General features: G+C 42.1%; 1 protein-coding gene across 2 annotated transcripts; it reads right to left on the bottom strand.

Moving 5' to 3' along the window:
- Positions 1–238: 238 nt before the first annotated feature.
- LOC117526975 (probable ATP-dependent RNA helicase DDX5) lies at positions 239–24038 on the bottom strand. 2 transcript variants are annotated; one of them, XM_034189101.1, is made up of 13 exons: positions 23826–24038; positions 16983–17163; positions 16700–16796; positions 13451–13584; positions 6039–6104; positions 5817–5958; positions 5506–5666; positions 5053–5225; positions 3255–3365; positions 2999–3060; positions 2828–2887; positions 1150–1371; positions 239–1009 (listed from the first exon to the last, which is right to left on the bottom strand). In XM_034189101.1, exons 1-13 carry the CDS (start codon positions 23864–23866, stop codon positions 558–560), a joined length of 1902 nt encoding a protein of 633 aa, XP_034044992.1. In that variant the 5' UTR covers positions 23867–24038; the 3' UTR covers positions 239–557. The 2 variants fall into 2 exon arrangements, with proteins under 2 accessions (XP_034044992.1, XP_034044993.1); XM_034189102.1 differs by having other exon boundaries at positions 2876–2887.
- Between the last annotated feature and the right edge of the window lie 1370 nt (positions 24039–25408).

Genomic DNA, 25408 nt, shown 5'->3' with positions numbered 1-25408 from the left:
CTGGGTTCAGTGGGAGCCACTCAGGATGTCAGAGCACCATGCTCTCAGTAGTACTGATGGGTATGTATGGCAAAGTCTTGTACCTGCAGCCACTGCCACTTGGGATTTGAGTTTTATACCTGTATCCATATCCCAACAGCAAAGTTTTAAACTGCTCCATGTTCTTCTGCATGTTTCATAAACTTAATTTCAAGTTTTTTCTTCACCCAATTTTTTTTCAGTAATAAATAACACACATTTACCACTTTTATTTATTTAAAAGGGCCACACGCACCCTTTATATGATCTCATCACTTTAGACATATCACAAACTCAAAAACACATTACCTAGTAAAATAAGTTACTCAGGAATGTAAAAAGAAAAAAAAAAAAATTGAAGGAAAAGTGCAGCAATTATAGTTGCACTACAGAGGATCTAATTGGTTTTACTGAATAAGTTCAACCCTGTAGCAAGCAAAATGAAGTGAAACAGTACAACGGATAATATTAAACAGACTGCAGGATTTCAAGACTAAACAAAAAGTACGTTGGTTCCATATTATGTGCGTACACGATATCTACTGTGGGTAGGGTGGTGGCATGGGGTAGGGCACCATTGGTGGTGGGGGCTGTTGGGACTGGGGTGTTGGTGGTGGCTGAGGGGTGAAGGGGAATGGTGGGTGATTCATACCATTTTGAGCAGGCCTTTGCATGGACCCAAACTGAGGGGGGCCCTGGAAGTTTTGGTTACCAAAGCCACCCATTTGCTTTGCTGGTCCGCCAAATTTACCTTGACTGTTGCTGTTATAATTGTTGCTGTAGCCACCACCCGAATTACCAACGTTGCCGCCATAGTTTCCACCATTTTGGGCTTTATTGCCACCAAAGGCACTCCTGGGCCCATTGCCAAACCCTCTATCACTGTCCCTGTCTCTGTAGCCACTACCTCCGTAGTTATTACTCCTTCCACCCCCAGAATACCTATCCCGACGATCATCCTTGTAGCCGCCTCTTCCTCCCCTTCCACGACCTGTAGATGAAAGTGGGTAAAAGGGAGGACAAAGTTTCAGTTATAACACCTACCACCACAAACAAAGACAGTTAGTGATGCCAACCCAAGAAACCATGCAAGGTTTCAACTTTGTTATAGGAACCGGGGGGGCAGGTTACCTCCTCTGTCTTCTGACATCTGGATCAACTTTGGGTTAATGGCCTGGTTGGCCTCGCGGAGCACAGAGATCAGGTCACTGGCTTGTTTCATGTTGTTGGGGGTGAAGAAGGTGTAGGCTGTGCCCGTGTTTTGACTGCGGGCTGTGCGTCCAATGCGGTGGATATAATCCTCAGATGAGTTAGGGTAGTCATAATTGATGACAAATTTCACATCCTCCACATCTGTGAAAGTGTTGCAGTGTGGCAAAACAAAACAAGGAGGCCACACAGGATTTTGCACACCACAACAGCCAGATCAAAGGGAAAAGTTAGCAACTGTGAACGCTATGGGAAGGAAATTGTCATTAGCCTGTGGAGAAAGAAATGTGTTAGCATAAGAGTATGCACACAGCTAATCCATGGGAATACTACTGTGGGAAGAGAGAAACGATGCACACTCCAACTGCTAACCATAATGAAAAAAAAAAAAAATACAGACAACATTCACTCTCCCTTTTGTTACCAAGGGAGAAATTAAATGGTCTTTAGTCTTACCATAAAGGAGTATGCATTCACTAGTCCTTTCCCAGTGCAGCGAAATCCCTCACAAATTGTCAAGTGACATCCAGGAGCTTCTACGCAGTTGGGCCACGATATACACTGGGGCCTCCTCATGTGCCAATACAGGACCATCCAGTGGTACTTTTTTCTTTTTTGGGCAGGTCCATTTTTCCCAGTACACTCTGATAAGGTTGAAATTACAGGCCGCACTGCACATCTTGCCAAGACTAAATAGAAAAAGGACTAATTTGATGATGGCCCCTAAAAACACATCAAAGAGGTCCAAAATACTGAACCCAGTGGGACCACTCAGCAAGCACAGAACAATTCCCCCCACCCACCCACCCCCCTCATCAGTGTCATCAAGGCAAGATCTTCCAAGAAGCCAGTGTTCACTTGAGAAAATGTCTCTCGTGGGCAGGTCTCGACATGACTACAAAACGCAGGCGAGGGAGGAACTTTGGTTTGAGTTATCTCACACTCTCTCCCTAGATGCTCCCACTAGCCCCTAAACACATGTGCCAGGTCTCATCAATTTTCAGTGACAAAAACATAAACTGCTCTCTCCATTTCAAGAAATCCAGCACTTTGGGGAAAAACTGAACCCTTAAACAGGCTCACAAGCACCCATGCCTTGTGGTACAAGCTCTGACAGGTAACATGTGTTCCAAATCTCAAACAAATGACTTGCAATACAGCGTTCTCTAACATAACAGCATGCAAGGCAAGTGTCACAGCATCAAGCGTTTTTTTTTTTTTTTATACGTTTGAGTTGGAAACAGCTGGATGGCATTTGTCGGTGAAATCCATGGGCAGAGAACAGATGTGTGTGTGTATATTTCAACAACATATCAGAGCCAAAGGCTTAGCCACACAGCCTTTTGAAGATCACTGGCACACAAGAGCTTTCACCTCTCTATGCCCACTGGGTGGCAAGCCAGTTGAGCACTTCCAATATGTCATCCTTTTCCCTCTCGAGGCCTGGGACTGTCATGCCTAGCGCCTGCCACAAAGACTCCACCTTAAGGTGAGAAAAACTCAGAAAATGCATAGAAAGTTAAAGAAAGCAAAACCACTTTCTTTAAAAAATAAGTAGAACACTGAAGTAAATGTGATGCTACTCAGGAGGCATACTGACCTAATCCACGGGAGGCCACATCGGTAGCAATGAGGATCGGAGCTTTGCCGTATCGGAATTCTGAAGGGAAAGGTATAGTAGTTAATCCCTTAACAGAGCAGCATATGGGTCCTTCAAAATCATGAACATATATTATAAACAGAAGTGGCAAAGTGACTTATTAAATCTCACCATTAAGGACCCAGTCCCTCTCCTGCTGGCTCTTGTCTCCGTGAATTCCCATTGCTGGCCACCTGTGAAGAAACAACATCCAACACTGCCACCTGGCTTCAAAACAATATATGTATGTAGAGATAAAAAAAACAAAACAAAAACAATAAGGAATCAGGAATGGAGATGAAGCCATTGTCATTTCATAGAGCATAATTTAAAAAGTCTTTTACTGTAATAAAGAAATGGTTTCCATAAAGGAATGAAGTTCTCTTACCCATCTCTTCTCATCCTGCGGGTGAGCTCGTCACAGCGCCTTTTGGTCTCCACAAAAATAATAGTCTTGTTCTCCTTTTCACTCATTATCTCCTCCAGCAGTCTGACCAGTCTGTCAGGCAAACAAGGGAGAAGCTCATATGATTTCTTGACAAACATGGGTCAAAGAACCCTATCCTGACAGACATTCAGCCTCTAAAAATCGTTTTATGCAACAGAACAGTGAGTGTACCAATCGTACAACCCCTGGCAAAAACTATGAAATCGCCACAGGTAGAGGATGCTGACCCAGTGTTTTCATGTCATAGAAAATCAAAAGTTATGTTCCATAGTGAAACACACCTCAAAGCAATTAAAATGTATGCTTTAAAGCAGATCAACTTGTGAAAGTGAAGGCAAGGGGCAAAGGTGCAAAAGACAGCATAAAAATAAAGTGAACAGAATCATTCAGTGTGGACACAAAAACTATGGCATCACTTTGTAGTTTGCCTGTCAACAAATACAAGCACAAGTCTAAACATTCAAATTACTCGGCGTGCTTACAGACTTTAATGAGCTGTGAAACTTGGTAAATTGAAAGGAAACATGACCTTAACAAGCATGTTAACTAAAACAATGAAAAGGATTAGAAGGGAGTTTTCACACGTGAAAGTTCAGAACAAGGCCTGAACAAAGGTTCATGTATGTATACGTCTGGTCAGGTAAGTTTGATTTCACACTACAATGTTGCAGTTGCACTAAAGAACTTTTCATGACATTTACATGAAAATTTTTGGCAAGGGCTGAAGGTCCAAAGCCCTTGGTGGGGGTCTGGGGGTTCTCCCCCAGAAAATTTTGAATTCTCTGGTGCATTCTCACAAAAAAAAATAAAATTGTTGGGTCAGGTCAGTTTTTCCACCCAAGTCTTTTAACACAACTTGTATTGTGCTACCAGACTTTAATCCAAAAAACATACATTGTGCGTCTCAGTACACCGTAAAGGAAACGACAATTCAAAAAACTCGAGCTATTTATAATCTGTTTTCAAATTCTTGACCACCTAAAAAGCCTTACAAATGTGTTTACTTCAAGATTAATTTCCGACCACTGTACATTTTGAAATTAAACTTTTCTTAGGTTAGAAAAATTAATTAAAATCATTTCAATAAAAAAGATTCTTTACAAATCTTTGATTTCATCTGTAAATTAAATTGATAACTTATCTGTTGCTGAGAATTTCTTGATTAACATTATAAGGAACAATGTGCATTTGTTTTTATACAAATAAAATAGTATGAAAAGTAATGTGTACATTTTTAAAATCCAGTAGATTCATTCAGCAAAGGTTTGTTTTTGATGTGGGACAAGAAATACATTTCTTAAAACAAAGAAATATACTTGATGCATTTTTGGCTTCACCCGTTAGCTCCACTTAATGTACGATTACTGAAGGAAAATGCAGCTCATAACTTTTAATGTCCAAAACAAAGTAAACTGTGAGAAGAACCCCTATGCAGTCCCTTAAAATACGACTAAACTTTTAAAAAACAATAACCCTTCTTCTTTGGGGCTTATTGGCGGCTTGCAAACCAACAGGGAGCATTACCGCCACCAACTGTTTGGGCATGGAACTGAATGAATGGATTCTGACGCATGTTATCAAAAATAACCCGGAAACAAACATGATCCAGCAGGGGATTAGAGTATGCCTTATGGTCAAGTAAGGAGTAATAGCTTTTGTCATGTCGTCTAAGCTAACAAATGAAATACAGTGGAAAATTCCCTTCCATTCAAAAGCAACATGGGAACCATCTACTCACTTGTCTTCCTTTTCCATGTCACTGCAAACATCAACAATCTGCAGGATGTTGTGATTGGCACTGAGCTGCAGTGCTCCAATGTTGATCTGAATGTAATCCTTCAGGAAGTCCTCAGCCAGCTGGCGAACTTCCTTTGGCCACGTAGCGCTCCACATCAGTGTCTGACGATCTGGCTGCATAACAATTAAAGAATGGGGACTTCAACTAAACCTTTGGATTACTTTAACATTTTCAGCATAAAATATATTAACACCTATGTGTAGCTGTAACAACAACAAAAAGCACCAGTAATGATTGGCATCAGTGATAATATACTGTAAGTTAGAAACATTAATATTAGAGACAGATCGTTGACATTATTTTGCTGTGTACAATGCAGATGGGTATCAGACATTTAGTTTAGTGTACTGTCAACTGTTTCACTATATACAAGAAAATACCACTTCAACATACCCGAATCTGTTCCACAATCTTGCGGATCTGAGGCTCAAATCCCATGTCCAGCATGCGATCAGCTTCATCAAGGACCAGGTAAGTGCAACGTCGCAAATTTGTTTTACCACACTCCAGGAAGTCAATCAGACGACCAGGAGTAGCAATGCAAATCTCAACTCCTAACATAAGAAACAGATCCAAAACAAAAGCCCCAACATGGGATACATAAGATACTTAAAAAAAAAAAAAAAAAAAATTGTAACATTATTTCCCAAAGCAAACACTAATAATGAGGAAGTGTCCAAGTTCAATCATCAGAGTTAGCGTACCTCTCTCAAGATCCCTAATCTGAGGTCCCTTGGGTGCACCGCCATAGATGCACGTGTTCTTGAGACAGGAGGCCCTCCCGTACTCAGCAGCCACTTGTTGCACTTGTTGGGCAAGTTCGCGGGTTGGCGCCAGCACCAAGCACTTAAGTAACAGGCATACATTAATCATTCATAAGGATATTTGCATAGTATATAATAATGATTTGTGCACAGGGTACCTACAATAGGTCCATCTCCATGCTCCAAGAATGGTTGATGTTGAATGTGCACAATTGCAGGCAGAAGATACTACATAAAAAAAGAGATTTAACTGTAAAACAGAATGCATCCTGTAGCCAAACAGATTTATACAGCCCCAGTTGTGAGGTCATAAAGTGCTTCACTGTTATGAATGAACAGAAACAATGGATAAATACTTCAGTTTATAACATTCCAAAAGGTTGACAAGGTTAACAAAAAAACTTTTTGCATATTTGTGAATGAAAGTCTGTACTGTAGTGCTTGACAAAGGCTTCCCACAGTAATCCCTTGCCCATGTGGTTATATTAGCTATTGACAAATGACTGTTCTTAATGAAGTTCCATCTGAGGGATCTGAGACTTGTACTATACGCCCTTCAGGTACTGAAATACCTCCAGATTCCTTCCTTGTGGTGTGGAAGGTTCCCGGTGTCACAGAACAAACGGTCCGCCCCTAAAAATTGGTCCACCCTGCCTCCACTGCGCATGAGTCATTTCGGAGCTCAGATGCTCATCCAAGACAGAGTCTCTTCTCCCAAAGCGATCAAATGGATTAATGGGATTATTAACCATCAGATAACAAGGCAAAAAAAAAAAAACCTCTTAAATCCTTCTAAAACAAGACAGTTTAAGCAAAAACGAGGCAATACTCAGTGACACTTTGAAATGACCGATGTGCAGTGAACGCATCAGTTAGCAGCTCATGTAGCCGCGGTGCTCTGATCGCTTCCTCTATCTTTTATGATGAAATAATGCTGAATTTATGTGGAAATTGTTGTAATTTGTTTGAAATTTGTTGTACAAATCTTCAGGTATCTGTCGCTGAGACAGATGATGACTGGAGTGCAGTTTTAAGCAGAAACAAGGTAATAAACCGTGAACCGCAGCTAATGATGCATGCGCAGTGAAGGCAGGGCAGACCGATTGTTAGGGGGGGACCGTTCGGTCTGCGACACCGGTTCAAGACTAGCCCTACCTACTCCACATGTAATGTGGAGTTGCACGAGGAAGAGCATCTGGTGTAGCAAAACAAACAAGTCAGGGTCACCACAGCAGATCTGAGGTGGATCGGAATGTTGTCTGAGTGGAAAAACAAGGGAGAAGCTGAAGGGATGCACTTACTATGCACTATAAAGGAAGAAATATGCATCCCTTCCCATCTTTATTTGAGGAACATTGTTTTGAAACTGTTCAATAATTTCCCCACATATTTATTGACAAACGGGAGATCCTCTGCCCATCTCGGCTACTCAAAGACTCAGCCTTTCGTGGTTACTGCTTTTGTACCTGCTCACAATTATGATCACCAGTGTAAAATCTTTTTGCTTGTTTTTTTAACCTCATTACAATACCTAAATTGCCCCATTTTGACTTTTTTGGACCATGTTACAGGACTGAAATGCAGGAAAGAATGTATATTAAATAAAATGAAGTTGACAACACAAAATATGAAGTATCTTTAGTTTCTCTGTGTGGAATAAAATAGAACACCACAACTGTAAGAATCACTGCACTTTTTTATATTTGCAAATATAAATAACATTTATTCACATCAATTTCCTCAGAGATCACATTGAGCACTATATATATCCATCCAAGATAGCGCCACGTGAAGGCGCCCTGGTATTCTGGTGCTCCCTGTTTTGTCTGTTTTTGTGCGTAAATTGAGTGTCATCGTGCTCCTACACCCACGAGGAGCTTCTAAATTTCAGATCATCAACACCCACGGACATTACGCCAGTTTTTTTAGTGCCTGCAGCTGAACTGGTTCACTTTTTGGCCAAAACAGTGAGACGCTGGCAGAGAGGAAAACGAGCTGGAGCTCTCGTGCGCCTCAGACGAAGGGGCACGCGCACGCCCCTACCTGGGATATTTCTCTCCAACGTCCGCTCACTCCACAACAAGATGGATGAGCTGGCACTGCTGATGAAGAAGAATAGAGATTTCTCCTCATCTTGTGTACTGTGCTTCACGGAGACGCGGTTAAATGCACACACACCGGACTGCGCGCTCCAACTAGAGGGATTCCAACTTCTCCGCGCAGACAGAGACCGAGCACTCTCTGGTGGAAAAACTAGAGGGGGAAGACTCTGCTTCTATATCAACAACGCCTGGTGCTCCGATGTGACTGATCTCCCAACACTGCTGTCCCTCTCTGGAATATCTCCTCAAACTGCAGACCGTTCTACTCTCCACGTGAGTTTAACTCTTTCATACTTTGCTCTGTGTATATTCCACCGAGCGCGGTCGTGCACGAGGCCGAGCTCGCACTCGCGGATCAGATTATGAGCGTGGAGAGAGACTTTCCGGACTCTGTTATAATTCTCGGTGATTTTAACAAAGGGAATCTCAGTCAGGAATTACCAAAATACAGTTTGTTAAATGCCCGACCAGAGAAGGGAGCACGTTAGATCATTGTTACACGACAGTGAGTGGTGCGTACCGAGCGGTGGCCCGTGTAGCTTTGGGACTCTCAGATCACGTGATGGTCCACTTGATCCCCGCATACAGACAGAGACTAAAACTCTCTAAACCTGTTGTGAGGACATCTAAAGTGTGGAGCAATGAAGCTGTGGAGGAGCTACGTGCGTGCTTGGGCACTACGGATTGGGATATGTTTGAGGCTTCAACAGACAGTCTAGATGACTACACGGACACTGTGATGTCACATATTCATTTTTGTGAAGACAGCATCATCCCACAGCGCACCAGGGTGAGATATAACAATGACAAGCCCTGGTTCACACCTAAACTCCGGCAGCTCCATCAGCAGAAAGAGGTGGCTTTCAGAGAAGGAGACAGAGACAGCTATACAGGTGCAAAGTACAGATTTAGCAAGGAGGTGGCAAAGGCTAAATCCATGTACAGTTCACGTCTGCAGCAAAAGGTTCTCTGCCAACGACTCAGCCTCTGTGTGGAGGGGGTTGAAAGAGATCACCAACTACAAGCCCAAAGCACCTCGTTCTATTGACGACCTGAAGCTGGCCAACGACCTGAACGTCTTCTATTCACGCTTTGAAGACAAGGACTCACACCTCCCCACCCCCCACACAACTGGATATTCAAACACCATGGACCTCCCCACTCTCACCACTGCCCTCCCCCTCCCCCCGTTGCCCTCTGCGTCCAAGAGGAGGACGTGAGAAGACACTTCAAAAGGCTGAATCCAAGTAAGGCCCCGGGCCCAGACTGTGTCTCTCCTGCCACCCTGAGACACTGTGTTGATGAGCTGGCCCCAGTCTTCACGGGGATCTTCAACACCTCCCTGGAGTCATGTCATGTTCCACTCTGCTTCAAGTCCTCCATTATAGTTCCAGTCCCCAAGAAACCACGCATCACTGGACTTAATGACTACAGGCCTGTGGCTCTCACGTCTGTAGTCATGAAGACCTTCGAACGCCTGGTTTTATCCCACCTGAAGTCCATCACCGACCCCCTCCTGGACCCCCTGCAGTTTGCCTACAGAGCCAACAGGTAGGGATGGATATTGATAAGGTTTTATCGATATCGATGCCATTATCGATTCTGCTTATCGATCCGATTCCTTATCGATTCCCTTATCGATACCTTGTGAATTGTGTACTAAAAGTAGGCTTTAAAGGTTTTCTATGTATTTCCTTGAGTCTTAAAGTAAATAAATATGAAATTAGTCACTGTATCCTTGATCTCTGGACATAAAAATAAACAAAACTGTGTTTCGCTTTGAAGTTATTAATTCAGACTGGACTCTATCGTTCTATCTTGACGTGTCAGAGAGCCGCGCAACGTTTGGAGCTGTGTGAACAGAACGGAGAATGATTCTCGTTTCTTTCTTGCAACAAGACAGGAGTCCCAGTTAGTAACTTTAATCCGCACAAAAGTGAATCACAACTCATATTCAGGGATGAAAGCGGTGAAAAACAAAAAAAGCTGAAACCCAAAATTACCCCCCAACACCACCTGCACGAAAATGTTTGAATTCTAGAAGCTCTGAAATGCAATTTTGGGCTATTCCAGACAATAAACTGGAGTGAGTGCTGAATCCATTTAGGTGAGAGAGAGAGAGAAAAAAAAAATACAACTTTCCTTATTCAAATTCATTCCAGTAATATTATGCTCTTACTAGGATGCAGCAGTTTTCTAGTTTGGCAGATTGAAAATATGGTTGGACTGAAACAAACTCACTAAACTTAAATAAGACAGGGATGAAATGGAGGTGTGAGAGTCACTAGGTGTTCACAGGAAACATTTATTTCTGTATGTATTTATTTATGTTAGTTGCTATTATATATTTTCTGTTGTGTTTCTATTCAGGTTCTTTTTGTCTCTCTAAAATTGTATATAATAATCATTAGATTATTAATATATAAGCAAAAATAAATTTAAGGAATATTACAATTTGAAAACAAATGCACCGAACGTGATGACAGCTGAAACTGCTTAATGCTAACTTTTAACATTGACAATGCCATAGACATGCTAACGCGTTAGCATCGCTCCCGTTTTTAAGTTATAAAATACATCAACTGTTTCAGAAGACCATAACAGGTCGGTTTAACATAGAAAAGGTAAATAATACTCACAGACATATGCTCTTTAGGGTTTTAGCGGGGGAAAATTAAGCAAAAGAAAGAAATAAACGAAGCAATCGACCGAAGCATTGCTTCAATCAGCGAACCACGCTTCGATTGGTTCAAGGTTCAAAGCAAAGCGGCACTGCAGAAAAGTTGATTAAGGACCCGCTGCAGGGTCTGTAATCAGTGTAGAGAAATGATCATTTTCCTGACAAACACCCGCCAAAACAACGGCCACTCTGCAGGACTGATAACAGAATTGTTAAGCAAAAAGCTTACTGATGTCGGTGGATCGAATAATTTCTTAACAATACCCGAAAGGACTTCAGCTGGACTTCAGCTCTGCATTCAACACCATCCTTCTGGCTTTGCTCCAGGACAAGCTTTCTCTGCTCCACGTGCCCGACTCTACCTGCAGGTGGATCACAGACTTCCTGACGGACCGGAGTCAGCATGTGAAGCTGGGAAAGAATGCCTCGAACACTCGGGCTCTCAGCACAGGATCTCCACAGGGCTGTGTCCTTTCCCCTCTGCTCTTCTCCCTGTACACTAAGTGCTGCACCTCCAGCCACGACTCCATAAAGCTCATCAAGTTTGCGGACGACACCACCCTCATCGGACTCATTTCGGATGGGGATGAGTCTGCCTACAGGAGGGAAGTGGACCGACTGGTGACCTGGTGTAGCAGCAACAACTTGGAGCTCAACGCCCAGAAAACAGTGGAGATGATCGTGCACTTCAGGAAAGCCACAGCCCCCCCGCCCTCACCAACAGCCCCATCACCACTGTGGACTGTCACCGCTTCATTGGCACCACCATCACCCAGGACCTCAAGTGGGAGTCAACCATCAGCTCCCTCATCAAGAAGGCCCAGCAGAGGATGTACTTCCTGCGGCAGCTGAAGAAGGCCAAGCTGCCTGTCCAGCTGATGGTGCAGTTCTACACGGCCATCATCGAGTCCATCCTCTGCTCCTCCATCACGGTGTGTACGCCGGGGCCACAGACACAGACTGCAGCGCATTGTGGCCTCTGCTGAGAAGATGATCGGCTGTAGCCTTCCATCTCTCCACGACCTGCACGTCTCCAGGACTCTGGGCCGAGCAGGTCGGATCACAGCCGACCCTTCTCACCCTGCACACAGTCTATTCAAACCACTCCCCTCGGGCAGGAGGCTACGGTCCATCCGGACCAGAACCTCCCGCCATAAGAACAGTTTCTTCCCCTCTGCAGTTAGACTCATGAACTCCTCATAACTCAGTCACCTTAACCTTAACTCTGTCACTTTATCATTTTATCACGGGTCACTTTAGACAATGTACTTTGGTTTTAATTGCACTCCTCCCACTGCACTGTTTTTTTCTGTTCCTCTTTCTGTTTTTCTGTTGCACACAGCCTTTCATATTTCATGTCATTTTTTATCTTATATTTTGTCTTATTTTGGCACGTATTGTATATTTTATCTTAGCATTTTATATTGCACCATTATATCGAAGCAAATTCCTAGTCTGTGAATCCTGTTCACTGGCAATGGCAATAAACTTCTTCTGATTCTGATGAAAATTTACTTTAAGGAGTGTCATTGAGTACAAAAATAAATTATGTTGATTTGTACTTGAAAGGCCTGAGACGCACTGTGGCTGCACTGAGTGATTGGGCTGGGCTGATGAGAAGAGTCCAAGTGAGCTCTGATCAAGGGTACTGAGGTGAAGTACTAAACTTCTCAAAGAGGTTCTTAGAGCTCAAAGAGGTCTGGTTCAGTTTTCATGCACAACACAGAAAAATGCAATCACAGAAACCAAGAAGTCGTCGTGAGGCTGTGCCATGGCTGTATCACAACCAGTGTGGACTGCTCTGAAGAGGGGAGTCCAAGTGAGCTCTGACACAGAACACTGTCTCCCCTCCCCCCCACCCCAACTTTTATGGATTTTTCTCCCAAAATAGTGTCTCAAGAAGACTCTGCTTCTTCAAAAGCAAAGCTGCTTGGGAAAATTGGCTGCGGCACATTGACACAAGGCCTGTTGTGTTAAATAAGGAATAAATAAACCAAATGTTAATGTATTATTCAATTTTTGAGTCAGATCTTTAAAAAGTGCAAAAAAAAAAAAAACAAAAAAAAACAAAACAAAAGTAGAAGGGTACTCCCTCGCCTCCCTGCTGATTTCCATGCACTACAATGCTGTAGTGCAGACATTGCAATATGCCAACTAAGTGGACATTGTCCAACCCTACTTCATACATATCCTGCACGACCCTCAAATATTGTTCTCTTTCTTTCCTAACTTCCTTATTTGTTTATATATTATGCGCAAGTAAACCCACATACATTTAAACGTTTCTGCAAATTTGAGAATTCATGATCACATGGTAGCTGTTTTGTCAAGTGAAAATCATAGCAAAAACTGCTGCACAGGCTTCGATTTGCAGGCAAAAAAAAAATGCAGTTTAAAACTACAGTTGATTCAAGCAAGAGAACCTAGACCAAAAGTTAGCACTCATGCATTATCTGTATCCTTGAAGACAAATTACTTAAATGTTTGGCTGCCGCACAGTTGGACTTATTAGCAGTTTCACACATTCTTAATATCTTCCAGCAACAACATGATTACCCCATCACAAAGCACTTTTAGAGAGCTCACTCTTCTGCTTCTTGAGGAGATTTAGGATTTCATTTACAGATAAACTAAATGTCTTGAAATGTATTCATTACTACCACCATTATACTAGTTAAAAACTGCATGCTCTCTCTTGCTGCACTCGGATCTGCTTCCACCCTGCATCAGACCGTCCCACTATAAAAAGTGTTTTAAGTTCGAAACTAACTCGGTGAAGGAATAATACTTACTGCAAGGGTTTTTCCAGACCCTGTTTGAGCAATTCCAACCATGTCTTTGCCACCAAGGGCGACTGGCCATCCCTGAGACTGAATTGGAGTTGGTTCAGTCCAGTTCTGTTTGACAATAATGTCCATGACATAGCCTGTAGAAATCCAAGATGCAGTATGAATGTTAAAGTCACATTTCTGACACATTCACCATATGAGCATGCATTCACATACAGGAATTGGTACTGATAAGATTTTAATCAATATCGATGCCATTATCGATTCTGCTTATGGATCCAATTCCTTATCAATTCCCATAGTAAATAAATATGAAATTGGTCACTGGATACTTAAACTCTGGACATAAACAGAAATAAACAAAATCTGTAGTTTTTGTCAAAAGCATTTCCGTTCAGACATTTTGGCATGAATGTCACTCCATACCCCTGAGCTACACGTCAACGCAGGACATCTCATTTTGGGAGGAAGAAAAAAAAATGTTTTGATCAATTGCAGTTTATTGTTTGTATTACAATGTTTGGAAAGAGGTGTCATTTAATTTCAACGGCGATTTGCTTTGAAGTTATTAATTCCAACCGGACTATCTTTATAACTTAACTCGACAGAAAGCCGTGCAGCATTTAGAGCTGTGCGAACGAACAGAGGATAATTCTCGTTTCTTTCTCGCAACAAGACAGGAGTCTCAGTTAGTGACTTTAATCCGCGCAAAAGTGACTCACGATTCACATATTTTAATGGCTTTGAGAGGGGTTAAGAAGTGGATTTGCCGTTTCTGAAATGCAGCAAAGTAAACAACCAACGAAGCAGCAGGTTGGAGCACTGCTTCATTGCTTCAAAGCAGAGCCGTGTGCAGAAGCGGTCGATTGCAAACCTGCTGCAGGGTCTGCAATCAACGTAGAGAAATGATCATTTTCCCGACAAACACAACGGCTGCTCTGAAGAACAGATAAGGGAATTGTTAAGCAAAAAAAGCTATTGATGTCAGTGGATCGAATCATTTCTTAACAGTTCTTGAAAAGAACCAGTTCCCGATACCCAACCCTCTTCACATACAAGTATTAATGAAGGGAAAAAAAAAAAAAAAAAAAAAAAAACACTGCACATCAGAGTTCTTAAGGTTGTACTGACATACACCCCACCAACTCATAGCAACCAATGAGTTGATGCATCTAGGGATGTGTAGATTAAATCGACAAATCGGTATCTAGATACAAACGTGCGTGATGCGAGCGTATTGGTTCATTCAGTGTGCATCGATTTAATTGACGGGTGAAATTACGATGGATCAGTCATTGCATGCTTGCATCAATTTTTTTCCGAGGCACATCGAATGCACCATCACTGCTTCAACGGAAGCCTGAAGGCACATTTCTACCGCAACAAATCTATTTCAAAATGGAAGCCTATGACAACAGCGCAACTAGTTGTAGGAGACTTTTGACGCACCTAAAACATTTAAATCAATTTTAAAAAAGGGAAACTTGACAAGACGCAGGTCGTTTGGAAAGAATGCAGTGGCTGCCACTGTGCCCCCTAACTCGGCAAAACTGGTAAGAAAGTATCTCCAATTACTTTTGCCAAGGTGGTACTCTGTCAATGAGTGACTCACTTTAAGTCACTCATTGAGAGTGATGTCATTTTACTGTTTAAGTTCTGACGGTGTGATCAAACAGGTTCCAAATATGAAGGAAACGATTCCTTTTCCTTAATGTCGAATCTGGTAAAGTTGCTGCTTATGAGGAGTTAAACAAATCCACTGCCTCGAGTAGAATCAGAAGAATACCACAGTACCATACTGAATTGCAGCTTATTTTCTATTTAAATTTTTTGCATAATTTCTTTGCATCATGTAGAATCGCATTGTATCACACCAAATCATATTGTATTGCATTGTGAGGAATTGAATCGCCATCAAATACATATATCGCATCAAATCGGGAACAGGGGTGAATCGTATCGCATCGCCAGCATCATCATGTATTGCATCGCCGGTAGTGTATCGAATTGGTGTCAGTGATGAGATTCACATGCCTAGTTTCTATTGCAAAATGGCCTTGAAACAGGACGAAAACTGAGTTAATGTTTACAACAAACATCAAGAAACGCAAATGAATACTGTGACACATGAGTTACAATTTTAGGGGAGAGATGAGATGTGATGCAATACGAATGCACAGAAAACTCCAGATTTCTTCTTCTGGGATTTTTCTACAATGCACTCTTGTACTATGGATGTTCTAATCAAGGGTCTTTTTTGTTTGTTTTTTTGCCCCATTCCTAGTCCAAGTCATTTAGTATTGAGTATCTGACAATACAAAGTCCCAATACTTGTATTTTCCACAGCACAGGACACACTGCAAGTACATTAATGCCAATCCAATGTATATGGCTGACAACAGCTCTGCAATTACTTGAGGGGGAAAATGTTCTATACTCCAAGCTACACCTTAATAGCACATTGTAACAGTATTCACATCAAAGAAAGGGGAATATGACAATTATGTTACCAATGTTAGTTCAATGTGTGGTAAGACAGAAAAGAAAATAATAAAAAGGCAAAACTGGACAGTACAAACAAAAATCTGTCAGTACATAAACTATAAGGAGTGACATGAACTGGGAAAAGTGGCATGATAATAGATGACTTGGTATACTGAAATCAACTGGCACACTTTTCAAGCAGCAATTATAATGAAGCCGAACACATGGTTTTGAAACACTTCTGAAACCTACTGCATTGCTTCAAGTGAAGTAGAAAGCACTGACTAGAATGGTGACCATCAGCTCTGTTGACGTGACATTTACGAAACTGGCCACAGATGGATTTGATGTATTTAAGGGGCGAGGCTCATGTTTAATAAAGGAGACACCAATCTGTCACATTGGATTCTATATACATGAAACTATGAAGGTGAGCAGACATGCTGTCTCACTGTCTCTACACACCCATCAAGATGGCACCAACTTCCAGAAGTAAAAACCATGCTTTAGACAACATATATTTTGACAACACAATACATACAGTTTGCAATAGTTATGAAATAACCTCAGGTGAAAATCTGAGCCTCTCAGATCCAACTACCAAAGTCACATGTGACCATTGCGGGAGACCCATTACAACAGGATTCCTGCTTGATGGTAAATCTAATGATGACCAGAAACAGGCCAGTTTCTGCAAATGTTATGCACTTTGACTGACTGACTCATACACCTGAATAGTTTCTGGATGGAATATGAATATCATCTTACTTGGGAATGCAGCTTCGTGGAACTTTATAATTGGTTTGGGACAATCTCTGCCCTTAACTGTAACTTCTTTGCTTCTGCGGTACTGTTCAACCTCTTGCTGTAATTTGAGGGAAAAAAAAAACAACAAAAAAAACATTTGTTAATGCACACGAAAGAAAAGTTGTTGCATTCCCAAGCATGGGTCAGACTAGTGAAAACTGGCAGAAGTTTTTGTATGTTTCATCTGATTCAATCCCCCCCAGACATAAAATGTAATTTTTCCAAAATTCTGCAGGAGTCTTACGATAGACCGATGAGTGACATCTGGATGCTCCTGGTAGAAGTTCTTTTGAAACTTTGGGAGTTCATTGAGGTTCCAGTGTTTCTTTCGCAGCCTCTCACCGGGGTTACCAAATTTTCCTGGGGGAGGTCCACCCCTGTTGCCTCCTCCGCCACCACCAAAGCGAGGGGGTCCTCCACCATACCTTGAAAAAGAAAAAGGACTAAATAAATCATAACCAGAGATATGTCCATGCTAGCAACTTCTTGCAAAGCTGGTTATGTTACACAAATACATGTTCTGGTGTTGCCGACTAGGGCTGCAACAAACGATTATTTGGATCATTGATTAATCTGATGGGGTTTCGACACGATTAATAGGATTAGCGGGGAATTTTTTTAAAATGTGCCAGGGAAACAATTTTTCTCTCCTTCCATCACTTTATTTAACAACAGAACATTATTTGAAAACTTAAAATACTTGAAAATCAACAAACTGTCAAATGTCCCTTGGCTGTTGAAATATAAAATAATAAAGAATAAAACAGTTTACAATAAAGAACAAAAATAATTATTTCAAATGGCACTGCGTTATCAAAGGGCTGAGTTGCTGCAAATGACCAATTAGCATAACCAGTTAACCATAAAACCTAAATCAAAAACTGTAGCCTGACTCATATGTTCAACATTCTCTGTATAACTATGTGGTCATTTCAGTGACACATGTGACTCTTTGGAAACATGAAGACTTTCAACTGTAAAATAAAGCCTATAAATGAATTTCTGGAGCTATACAAGCCGAAGGAGCTGGTTTTATGTGTAGACTTTGACTGAGTCCCCCCCCCCCCCCCCCGCTGCAGCGCTGCTCAGCTCTCTGTCTGCAGGGCGGCCAGTGCAGCACAAACAGCCTGGCTGGATTTTACGACTGCTTAAACAAAAACAAACATTTGTTAACTTGCCCAGACACTGAGCTCTCCCCTTCCTCGTTGATGACTCCGATATGCTTTCGTTTGAGATGCTGCATCATTACCGTCGTACTCCCGTGCCATGCGAGGTCCGACTTGCAAATGTTGGAGTTAACAAACGTCTTTGCATTGTTTAACGTAAAGTGCTCCCACACTTTTGAAGTCTTGATTTTCTTCTGTCTACTTGTTTCTGCCATATTCTAAGTGTGTAGTTCTTCTACGAAACAGTGTCTGATCTGCTCTGTGCACTGGTTGCTTCTGGCGCCATAATCGCTTGACACAACGCATCGATGACGTAATGTGTTGCCAACGCCTGTTGTAATCGAATTTTATCGATTCGTTGTTGCAGCCCTATTGCCGACTGAATGGTCCCCCTTAAAAATCAGTCCGACCTGCATTCACTGTGCATGCGTCATTTCTGACAGTCAACTCATTTCTACTTAAAACTGCATGGCATTCATCATCTATCTCAGCGAAAGATATCTGAAAGTTTTGTACAACAATAATTTCCACATAAATTCAACGTTATTTCATAATAAAAGATGGGGGAAGCGATCAGAGTGCAGACATGCCGAGGCACCTACTTCATTTCAGAGCGCCAGTAATGACTGGTTGGTTATTGCCTTGTTTTCTGCTTAAAACAAGCCTCATTTCTGCTTAAAACTGGCTTTAGAATGATTTAAGAGGTTTTACCTTGTCATCTGATGGTTAATCACATTATTCCCTTTGATCGCTTTGGGTGTCACACTCAGACGTGCTGCTGTGGTCCAAAATTATGCATGTGCAGTGAAGGCAGGGCGGAGGGATTTTTAGGGGGAACCATTTGGTCTGCGACACCAGGAGCTTCTAGTTTTGAGACAACTGCCATATGTACATCCATAGTGACACAAATGATTCCTGTTTCCTGATAGAACACGATATAAAGCAGGATGGGTGTGTGTGAGCGCGTGTATGCAGTCACATACATGCTTTGAGTTTGGCTTTGGAAATGTGGAGACCCCAACAGGTTTAAAAACAAAATAAAAAATGGAGTCTCCTTGTGATCTGATGGGAGTCCCCATTCAGTCAATGAGTACTTATGTTCAAACACAATGGCAATTGACAGTGATGAAAGTGGGCCATGAAAAAAAAAAAAGTTTTTGGCAAGGGCCAAAGGCCCGAAGCCCTGGCGGGGGTTCTCCCCCAGAGAAATTTGAAATCTCAGATGCATTCTGATGCATTTACAGATCTAGTTACCCACCAAAGAAATCTCCAAAAATACTTTTTTTTGTGGGTCAGATATTTTTTTTCCGACCCCCGAGAAGAGTCTTTTCACACAGCTTGTATCATGACGATGTAAGTTGTGTGAAAAGACTATTTTCCCATATTGGCAAGATGACCAAACTATAATACACACTCTGTCACATGGATTAGAATTACTGTTCTCTCTCTACATTTATCTTCGTAATTTGTGCTATTATAACAACTGATAGTGTCTTAAAATAAGCTAAAATAAAATTTGATACAAGAAAAGCTGCATCAACTGTTCATAAAGTCACAATTAGAACTTTTAGTTTTCAAGAACACTGATTTGGGTTTAAATGGAGGAGCTCGGAGTCGAGCCGCTGCTCCTCCATGTCGAAAGGAGCCAGTTGAGGTGGCTTGGGCATCTTTTCCGGATGCCCCCTGGACGCCTCGGTGAAGAGGTGTTTCGGGCACGTCCCATTGGGAGGAGGCCCCCGGGGAAGACCCAGGACACGCTGGAGGGACTATGTCTCTCGGCTGGCTTGGGAATGCCTTGGGGTTCCCCAAGGAGCTGCTGGGGGAGGTGTGTGTGGATCAGGAGGTCTGGGCGGCTTTGCTTGAACTGCTGCCCCCGCAACCCGACTCCGGATAAAGCGGAAGAAAATGGATGGATGGGTTTAAATGAGATGTTTACTCACTTCTATAAATGGGAAACACTAACAGATTTTTTTCCATCCAGTGCTGACATCAGCATTTCTGGGATACTCACAACTTAAGTGTTGTGCAATACGACACACAAACATCTTTGACATCAATATCTGACTTATACGAGCACGCTAAATATTTAATATTTTGCTCCACGTAAATATATTTCACACCCATGTAACAGATGAAACCATAAAATGCAGATTTCGCAGGCTAACATAACACGTTTGCATGGAAACAGTTTGAAATAAATTCATCCCAAGGACAGATTTTGATTTGTGTGAAATGACGCCAACTGACAATGAATTCCGTAAAAACACAATATAATAATATCAAAGACTTACCGCAGTGTTAGCTTTTCCAAATAAATGGTGATTTAAAGTAGACCTGCACTGAAATAAATGTGGTCAGATTTCAGAAAGAAATAACTGATATGTATTTATAAGACCCTTGTGAATGCAGTAAAGTAAATCTGTAAGCCCAAATTTGTAATTCAACGGAGAAATCTTCGTTTAAAAATGACAAATTTGCAGCTAAAATTTAGTCCTCTGTGAAAACAGTTTGTACAGCCGTATCATTTCCATGACGTCAGGGACAAGATGACGCGCTCCCGCCTTCAGTCCGATCCCGCATTGAAATTGATTTTATCTGTTAGTAATGTTATTTATACACGTCCTGGTTTCAACATCCAAAAGTAAGCTGCATTGAATGTGAGATACAGACCTGTGTGCTCAGATCAGCAACGACATCGACAGCGGGCGCCATTCTTCCTCTCCCGCTCTCTGCCTCCGCTGCGCTTATTAAGTCTGCGGGCTCGTTAACGAGCTCGTTAACCGCCGACACACCGCCCGTGTCTGCTTTGCAGCCGGTGTTGTGCCAGATTCAGCGCACAACACCGGCATCACTTCTCTGTCTACTGAATGGAGCTGCAGCACACTTGGCACAAGTCCTGAGATTACGCTCGCTGTTTTAATGCAAAATTGGCCGGTACACCTGTTGCTGCAAGGACAGACTTCTTGCGGCAAAATCCACAGCACCGCACGTCTCGGCAATCGGAGCCCCAGAGCTCCATGGATGCTGAGAGAGGTGTATATATTTTTAATGACTGGGATTCTTTGCGGGTCTCGCCTCCATATCCCGCGATGGTACCGGAGGCAAAAGACAGCAGATTTTCATTGCGACACCACTCAATCAAACGGGCGTATGAAAAAGTCCCCCAAAATAATTTTCAAGCACAAATAAAAGAAATGTGTACGCACCAAACGTGCCACAAGACAATATGAAGTTTTAAAAAAAGTAGATCCTTCCGTATAAGACAAGAAAAAGGTGCAGATGCAAACTGACGTAAATCCACAAATTACAATTGGCGCAATGCATGCTGGGAGAGGGTCTTGTCCGTAACGTCTCGGCAGCGTCCGTGATGAGAAGGACAATTTGCGGAGGGCTAAATGTTAGCTGTAAATTTGTCATTTTCAAATGAAGATTTCTCAGTTGAATGACAGATCTGGGCTTGCAGATTTACTTTACTACATTCAGAAAAATCTCATGTGTAAATGTAAGTCATTTTTTGTTCAAAAAAATCTGACTGCATTTTTTTCAATGCAGGTCTCCTTTAAAAAAGTCGGGAAGCCATTTTGGTCCTTTTGATTGAACCAGCCCCATTTGAATGTATTCCTGATGAACCTTTGCCATGGAACTCATTTCAAAAACGGCACAGGGGTGTGTCACATTATTCTTCAGTCTCGGATTAGGATGTGAAAACGTGACACTTAAGATCCACTGAGACGTCTCATCAGAGAGGTTTCTAAACAATTTTACAAAGGGAAACATTGTGAAGACAGACCACAGACTAAAGCTGATGCAGCCCAGGAAAACAAAAATAGCCTTTTTTCTTGTTTCGAGTTTATTGGAGGTTTGCAAACTAACACGGTGCATTACCGCCACCAACTGTTTGGCTGTGGCGCATTAATGGGTTCTGACGTATGCTATCAAAAATAACCCGAAAACATTCACCATGTAAATAAAAACCAGGATTTCCGGGAATTTCTGGAAAACTTACATCAATGAATTGAATACAAACACTCATCTTTCCTACATCGTGTGCACAGGTTATTATCATTTATAATTTGGTTACATAATCATCTATTGTCTACTCTGTTAAACCAATTAATAAGTTTGACCTTAAATGAAACAAAAACACAATGGATTAATTCATTTTGTCAGCACAACAGTGTTGGACAGCCTCTTCATAACAACCAAACGCTGCAAATTCAAGGCCACTGATAGAGACCCACAGCAGCTGGTCCAAACTGGACATTTACTCCAAGGGGGAGGAGATTTGAAGACTTCTGCTCAAAGGTTTGTTTTGGCATCATTTGAAGCCAGCTATAATGTGCACCTGCTCTGCCAAATCAGTTCCACCTGCTCAAAGTGATGTTAATCAGTGAAATCACTGCTGGAGTTAGTGGCTGCAAAGAAAACCTGCATCCTCTTGGCCCTTTCTGGAATATTTTGGACATCACTGTTGTAGAAGCTTACAGGCCAAAATTTGGGGGGAGAATAGTGTTTGCAATTGTAACAGCAAATATTCACTTGTGCAGAAAGAATGTAATTTCAGTTACAATGATGGGGTGAAGCTTAGCTATACCATGTCAAAGCAGGTTTATTTTAAAGCAGAGGACAGGCAAATACTCAACACTTGTTTAACCTCTTCGGGACATGCGGTACTTTCAACATTTCCCATAATCCCCCTGGCAGCCCCCTGCGCTTCCCAGAATGCACCATGGAGCCAGCAGAGTTCCGGGGTCTTGTGGCTAGTGAGGATGTGGATGGCACTGATCCAGTGAGTTCACGGGTGATGATGATGATGAGCTGTCCCAAGTTGAGAGGATTATCAAGAGGAAGTGTAGCACCTGTGACGAACTTCTGCCATGCCCCAATGCCTTGTTGCCCATACTTCACAAGGTTTGTTTACACTGTGCCCTGAACCGGAACTCTGCTGAAACTGACGTCTTGCGTGAGTAACAGACCGCGAGATTCATAACTGCCAAATAGCGAATGGGCAAAGAAAATCACTTCAGGTATTTTCAGATGTCAGCTGATGACCTGGAAATTATGTAGTTTCGCAGACCAATCACAAGCCATGCAGACTCCATCAGTTTGATGTGTAGTCAATGAAGAAGCTTTTTTGGGGGGGGGGGGGGGGGGGGTTGTCAGACCACAACACCGGTGTTGTGCCCGGATGTGCCACCAACAGAATAGTTGTCTGAACTACAGTCATTAGATAATGCATCGTAGTGTATCTGCTTTTGTTTACATCACTCCCAGGGTTGGGTAGGATTACTTTGAAATGTAATCCAAAAGTAATCAGATTACAAGTAATCCAAATGTATGTACGTACATACATACATACATACATACATACAAGTAATCCACATGTATTCTTTCAAAGTAATCCTACCCAACCTTGGTCACTCCTGGCATGAGTGTAGTGGACGGTGTGCAGGTCACATTATGTCCTGGGGATCTCCGGACCCCATCAGTCATGTCATCAGGCACATGCCCCAGTGTTGTCAGGAATGCATACAAGCGGGGGGGGGCACACCTCTACTACCTACCATTTTGCGTTGCTGCAATGAAGTTTTAGCGAAATAGACAAGCCTGCCGTATCATTTTTGTATATAAATTGAGGCCTGTGTGTGAGCAGTGACTGCGTCACAGCAGCTTCCTCCTGACCACCGGCAGATGATAAGCTGCCATTTTACATTCCACCGGCCGGCAGCAAAAACAGATAATGCATTCCCGCTACACAACCCTCGGTCGCGTTTTTAAACACACAAGTATACCTACACCAATTTACGTCTCGCGTTAGCCAACACAACAACAGTGTCATTTTGCAGACAGATGCGACGAACAACAGTTAGCATTAGCACCGCATCTTATCAGCGCTCAGCCAAGCTGAGACAGCGACTTACCCTCTGTCTCTACCACGATCTCTGTCTGAGAATCCGGGCATTTTGTCGCAAGCTACTAATGTAAACAGACTTATTACAAACAAATAAATAATACTACAAAAAACTTAGGGTATTCAATATAACATTAGACGACTCTAACAGCTAAATTCTGAATAGGGAAAACAAAAAGAAAATGCCGGCAGAAAAAAGCCTGGCAAGACGGAAGTGAGGTCGCATGCGGCGGATAACATCGAATCAATGCGCACCGTGCCGCTTGGGGAACTACTTTATGATGAGTAACTTAGTATCAAGCGAGATTACTGGGAAACGTAGTTCATGTGTATGGAAATTTATTCGAGGATCACAATGTAAATAAGCACCTCATTGTGAAAGCTTGTTATCCTTAGCAGTTGTTTATCTATTTATTCGGTGCAGATGGGGGGGGGGGGACGTAGAGTCCCTTAGTAGCGACATAATGAGCCGGAAATAACGATCACGTGACTCGTGGTGCCATCTTGGGGCCAAAATAGCATCTATCTGCGTGTAAATCCAGTTATTTTATTAATTTGTTTGCTGAAAATGCCAGTTTGTTGTGCATTTGGATGCACAAACAGACACAACAAGGGCTTCAAGATGTACAGATTCCCTTCAGATCCGAACAAAAGAAAAATTTGGGAAAAATAATGTCAGCATGTGGGATGGAAGCGACTTCATTGTCAAAGTTTTGTGAGGTAAATTTATTGTTCAGTCCCATGTACAGTAAAACTCACCTAAACCGTCATCATATAAACCGGATATTCGCAGTCACCAGACAAAAACAGTCCCAATGTTTTTGTATTGTTTTCCATGTAATAAACACCGTATATTGCGGATTTTGTATGACGGCTTTTTCGCACACATCGGCTTAAATGTCCTGTCCGATCGCAATGTATTTCCATTAAAAACACCTTGTATGTGACACCGGAGTCTTTTCCGTGATTAAAAACCCGACTGATTATTTTTTCAAACTGTGCTCAGATCCGCAGCCAGACGTGCACCTGTTAAAACAGACACCACAAAGGTCTGTGATTTGACACTTTCCTGCTTTCTCTCTTTCCTCTCATATTTTAATAGTTTTTGCAGTGCAATTTTGTTTTGGGATCACATAAGAAAAGTCCGCAAATTTACAACACGGAGTCAGAAAAAGGGGAAATTGTACAGTTTACCTTTAAATTAGAGGTGATGATTGTCGAAAGAAAGGCTTGTTGAGGGTCAAATTAGTCCAGAATAAAACATAATCCAGCGACGGAGAACTTTAAAACTGTCACGCACGTCATTGCATGACACGGAGTTACAGAGCTGCAGAAGCATAAATCAGGCTTTAATTTAATTAAATAAATCATCTTGAATTGTAAATTCATGTAAATTGATAGCTTAACTATTTTTAGATTCATTTTGATAGTACATGTACCTGGATGTGTTGCTGTATGTAGTTAACTGATTAAAAAAAAAACATTGGAAACATAAAAGATTCATTTAGTTCAGCACAATTGGCCCCAAAATGGCGCCACGTTCTCAGTTCATGCTACTTGCTGAATAGAAGGACTCCAGGCGCACGACCTCCT

Source organism: Thalassophryne amazonica, chromosome 15 (assembly GCF_902500255.1).
Source record: "Thalassophryne amazonica chromosome 15, fThaAma1.1, whole genome shotgun sequence".
Taxonomy (NCBI): Eukaryota; Metazoa; Chordata; class Actinopteri; order Batrachoidiformes; family Batrachoididae; genus Thalassophryne; species Thalassophryne amazonica.
This window is presented reverse-complemented; position numbering and strand designations above follow the sequence as displayed.

What these genes read in the sequence shown, in the direction of transcription:
- LOC117526975 (XM_034189101.1), bottom strand. Translation starts at nt 23,866, where the DNA reads ATGCCCGGATTCTCAGACAGAGATCGTGGTAGAGACAGAGG. An exon ending in GATTAGGGATCTTGAGAGAG is followed by an intron (nt 5,667 to 5,816) that starts GTACGCTAACTC and finishes TTCTTATGTTAG; the next exon opens with GAGTTGAGATTTGCATTGCT. An exon ending in TGTGGCCTCCCGTGGATTAG is followed by an intron (nt 1,372 to 2,827) that starts GTCAGTATGCCT and finishes ACACTTTCACAG; the next exon opens with ATGTGGAGGATGTGAAATTT.